Raw genomic sequence first — 4,791 nt, 5'->3', positions numbered from 1 at the left:
CCCCACGTGATGGACAGCCCCGACGTGGGCTGTCCCCACTTTCCGACTCCCCAAATCTCCCGCAGCATCCTTCCCCCACCTATCCGTAGGTGGTTTCTTGAGGGTCCTGGAAGTAATTCTCCTCTCAGGGGTCTTTCCGCTGCCGTGGGCTGGGAGGGGGGTCTCAGTTAGGCTGCACCCACTCAGTGCAGGGGCCCCAACAGCCCCCCAGAATCATCACTCCACTGGTGTCCCGTGGGGTGCCAAACCCTAGGGGAGGTGGAATTTTACACTCAGCCTCTTCCCACACCTGCTCGGGGTTTTCTGAAGGATTTAGTCCTGCGAGGACCTCGGAGTTGGACTCGACGATCCTTATGGGTCCCTTTCAGCTTGAGATATTCTATGATTCCATCATTTCCAACAGAGCTGGGAGCAGGGTGCACTCATCCTGCTGCCCCCCGCCCCTGGCTACAGCCGTGGTTATCTTTTGTGGCCATCAGACTTCGGGATGGTTCCTGGCAATGCTGTGATTAGTTTGCTGGCAAGCAGAGGCTAGGATGACTCAAATCAGGATCATCTCTCCTCTAGTCAAGCGGTCCGTAAAACACTTTGCAGGAGAAAAGAGAGGTCCCATGATTAAGAGAGCACCTTTGCTTCCCGGGCACGCAGAGGAAAAAGCTGTGCACCTATTCCTCCCCCTCCTGGCTAAAAAAACCCCTGTTTTTTAGTGCAAGGAGTTTCCTAAAGGGCAGAAAGTTGCAGCACTAGTGGATCAGAAGTGAAGCCCACCTCTCCCGCCCACAGTCCTGCACAGTCACTGCTAAAAGTGCCTGAACCTGGAGGTGCTCCATGGACCTGCCCCTCTTTGGTTTATTACTAAGGATTCTACATGCCAGTCTAGAGGTCTTCTCTGGGGGAAGGGGTGTCACTGAAGGCTCTGGGGGACTGAGGTCCCCCTTTTAGCGATGGGTGACTGCATTTGGAGTCTTTACGGGTCTCCAACTTCTGCCCCTTGAAACCCCCAGTGCTGCACGGGCAGGTCCATCGCCCTGAGCTGTTTCAGGGCTCTCGGTGCCCTGTCTCAGCATCAGGAACATCCACAGAACTCAGCCCTTTGCTGATACCAGCCCTTGCCCACACTCTGGTTCACTTCTTTAGGGTTTCTACCTGCTGGCAGCAATGACAAAGGCTGCGATGCTGCCGGTGGGGAGCCAAGGTGCCATCTCAGCCACCGAGGTGCTCCTTGTGGCTGCTGTCTTCTGCCTGGTCTTCCTGCTCCTGCAATCCCTCCAGCAGCACATACCCAAGGGGCTGAAGAGCCCACCGGGACCCAGGGGCTATCCCATCCTCGGGAATGTGCTGGAGCTGCGGAAGGACACGCACCTGGCCCTGACCAAGCTGAGCCAGAAGTACGGGGACGTGATGGAGGTGAGGATTGGCATGCGGCCCGTGCTGGTGCTGAGTGGGCTGGAGACCATCAAGCAAGCCCTGGTGAAGCAAGGAGAGGACTTCAAGGGGCGCCCCGACCTCCAGAGCTTCCAGTACATTTCGAATGGGCAGAGCCTGGCTTTCAGCCCCGACTCTGGGGAGGTGTGGAAAGCCCGCAGGAAGCTGGCCCAGAATGCCCTGAAGACCTTCTCCATTGCCCCCAGCCTCACGTCCTCCTCCACCTGCCTGCTGGAGGAGCACGTCTCCAAGGAGGCTGAGTACCTGGTCACCAAGTTCCTGCAGCTGATGAAGGAGGAGAAGAGCTTTGACCTTAACCAGTACCTGGTGGTCTCGGTGGCCAATGTCATCTGTGCCATGTGCTTTGGCAAGCGCTATGAGCACAATGACCAGGAGCTGCTCAGCGTGGTGAACCTAGGCAATGAATTTGGGGATGTGGCTGGTGCTGGCCACCCTGCTGACTTCATCCCCCTGCTCCGGTACCTTCCCAGCCGCACCATGGAGCTCTTTAAGGACATCAACAGGAGATTCAACGCCTTTGTGCAAAAAATTGTGCAGGAGCATTACACCAGCTTTGATAAGGTAAGAGCTTGGGTGCCCTTTGATTTGGGTGGAGATGCTTACAACTGCCAGAGATGCTGCCTGGCAAGGTGGGGAAGAGGGCACACCCTCGTCCTCCAACCTTGCCCAGGAAAGCTCCTTGGAGCACTCTCATCTGCTCTCTGGGAGCCAGCACTAGTTGGGGGATGTTTCCCCATCCCTGTGTGTCTGTGATGTTCCTGACCCACCAGCTCTTCCCCAGGAGCATATCCGGGACATCACGGACTCGCTGATTGAGCACTGCCAGGAGAAGAGTGCTGGGGAGGATACCCATGTTCAGCTCTCCAATGAGAAGATAATTCACATTGTCAACGACCTCTTTGGGGCAGGTGAGAATGTTTCTGAGAGTAAAGCCATGGTGCTGGAGGCTGAAGCGGGAGGTGAAGCTGTTGGGGTGAGACCTTGGCCACGTTTGGGTGTGTGAAGCTGCTGTTGATCTCTTGAGGGCATTCCTTAGCAGTGGCCAGAGCTTTTCAGTGACAGCTGATGGGGAAATCACTCTATGGCAAACATCTGGAGTGGTGGGATCTGTAACTCCCACTCATCTGTCCTCTTCTGATAACTAAATGCCTTTTCCATGTCCATCCAGGCTTTGACACTGTGTCAACTGCCTTATCCTGGAGCCTCATGTATGTTGCCTTGTACCCCAACATCCAGAAGAAGATCCAGGAAGAACTAGGTGAGTCCACTAAACCACCTTCCTCTGGGTCCAAAACCTCTCTGGTCAGCACTGACCCTAAACCTCTTCCTCTACTCCACCTCCCACAGACCAGACCATCGGCCGGGAGAGGAGACCGCGGCTGTCTGACCGGGGCACACTGCCCTACACAGAGGCCTTTATCCTGGAGATGTTCAGGCACTCTTCCTTCCTGCCCTTCACCATCCCACACAGGTATGGGCTGGAGTGGCTGACACCTTTTTTGGGGGTTTTTTTTTTGGGGTTCCATTTAGGCAGGATAATTGCCTGGGAATTGATTCCTGCTAGGGGGAAATATTCCCGCTTGCTGCCATTCTGGGGTTGAATCCTTTGCTTTGAGGGTAGTTTCACTACAAAATATTTGCTAGCAGAGGGATGGTGGACACCCCTGGCTTTATAATTCCCTCCTACCTTGGGAGAGAACACATCCCAACCCATGTGGTATGAGTTGTGAAATGAAACTGGAATTTTTCTTCTTGAGGAGAGTACGACCAAGACTATTGAATCACCCAAATACAATCTGTGGTATTTTCTAGCCAATCCTAAGAGCAAAAATAGGGTATTGAAGGACTTGCCAGGCTTTGATTAGTCATGAAGCTGTGGGTCTCCTCTAACTTATCTTCCCACCTGTGTTTCCTTCAGCACAACAAAAGCGACGGTGCTGAACGGATACTACATCCCAAAGAACACTTGTGTGTTTATCAACCAGTGGCAAGTGAATCATGATGAGTGAGTATTCCAAACCCCCTGTGTTCATCTGGACTGCCATGGGTTTGCTTGGTGTTAAGATCACTCTAATCCTTGTGCCAAAAGATGAATGGATCATGAAGGAAAAGGCAGATTGAACCAAAAATCATGTGGATTTGATGCTGAGCCCAGCCTTGGTTCTCCTGGGCATGGTGCTGGTCCAGGTTCCGCAGCTCCCCAACACCAGGGCTTACCCAATTTATGTGGTGATGCCCTCGATGCACAGGGTGAGGGCTAGAAGCTCAGGCTGCTGGATAATCAGGAATCAGTAGATCCTCCTGCCAAGTAGATCTTGTGGTCTGGGTTGATGGATGGCTCAGTAGGAATGGCCTGGTTCCCTCTTTAAGGGAGAAGAATGTCATGACATGACTCTTGGTAAACTCAATAGGCTTGTGTTGCCATTGATGATAAACAGTTTTGGGAATGAAAGGGGGTCTGGAAGCCAAAGTCCTATCTTGTCTCTCCACTGCTCCCTGATAGAGTCCCTCCTGGTGGGGAATAAGCTGATTAAGGCTTGATACAGAAGGTGGTTCACAGACCGGGTATTTTGGATCAGAAGCTCAAGATATTTGTATCCAAATACCCCAGCAGCACAGAAACCTTCCAGTATTCCTTCTGCTCCTGCTGCTCTGGTGAGCATGAAATGGGAATGCTGTCTTTAGTGCAGAGAGGATTTCCCATATCCAAACAGAAATTCTCGGCTAAGACACTGTTAAATCCCACCTGGCACCTCCCAGCAGCCAAGCTGGGACAGATTGGGAAGTTTTGCTGGGAGGATTCAAAGAGAGGAAACCCTCTGGTCTCCATCCTTCCTTTTTGAAGGGCTACTGACTGATTTCTGTGCTGAAACTGCAGAATCTCTGGTGGTTGCAAGCAGAATTAAATCCATCTCCACTATCTGCACAGGCAAACATAATCTGAGCTTGGAACAGAGGTTTCAATAGACTGAGCTGATGGAGTCTGACACAGAGTTGGCATTTTAGATCAGGAATAGAGCTTGCCAAAGGTTTTTTGGATGGTGAAATGAGACAGCACTGCAAAGCTTTTCTCTGCAAGGAGATTTTTTTGATCATTGACCCCATCACAGTGGGTGAAAACTTTCATGATGCCCCAAGGGCTGGAGCCCCTCTGCTCTGGAGACAGGCTGGGAGAGCTGGGGGTGTTCAGCCTGGAGAAGAGAAGGCTCTGGGGAGATCTTAGAGCCCCTTCAAGTGCCTAAAGGGCCTCCAAGAAAGCTGGAGAGAGACTTTGGACAAGGGTCTGGAGGGACAGGACAAAGGGGAATGGCTTCCCACTGCCAGAGGGCAGGGTTAGATGGGATA

At 52.6% G+C, this 4,791-nt stretch overlaps 1 protein-coding gene across 1 annotated transcript in view; it reads left to right on the top strand.

Annotated features, from left to right (window-relative positions):
- The first annotated feature begins 1,141 nt into the window (after nt 1–1,141).
- Nucleotides 1,142–4,791, top strand: part of LOC103766731 (cytochrome P450 1A4) — a 5,245-nt gene continuing 1,595 nt past the window's right edge. The window contains exons 1-5 of the mRNA XM_029963164.1: nt 1,142–2,007; nt 2,228–2,354; nt 2,615–2,704; nt 2,794–2,917; nt 3,365–3,451. Coding sequence (XP_029819024.1) covers nt 1,159–2,007; nt 2,228–2,354; nt 2,615–2,704; nt 2,794–2,917; nt 3,365–3,451 — 1,277 coding nt within the window. The 5' untranslated portion in view covers nt 1,142–1,158. The remainder of the gene's footprint in view (nt 2,008–2,227; nt 2,355–2,614; nt 2,705–2,793; nt 2,918–3,364; nt 3,452–4,791) is intronic.

This window comes from Manacus vitellinus, unplaced genomic scaffold (assembly GCF_001715985.3).
Source record: "Manacus vitellinus isolate BGI_N305 unplaced genomic scaffold, ASM171598v3 scaffold_53_pilon, whole genome shotgun sequence".
In the NCBI taxonomy this organism is placed as follows: domain Eukaryota; kingdom Metazoa; phylum Chordata; class Aves; order Passeriformes; family Pipridae; genus Manacus; species Manacus vitellinus.
This window is presented reverse-complemented; position numbering and strand designations above follow the sequence as displayed.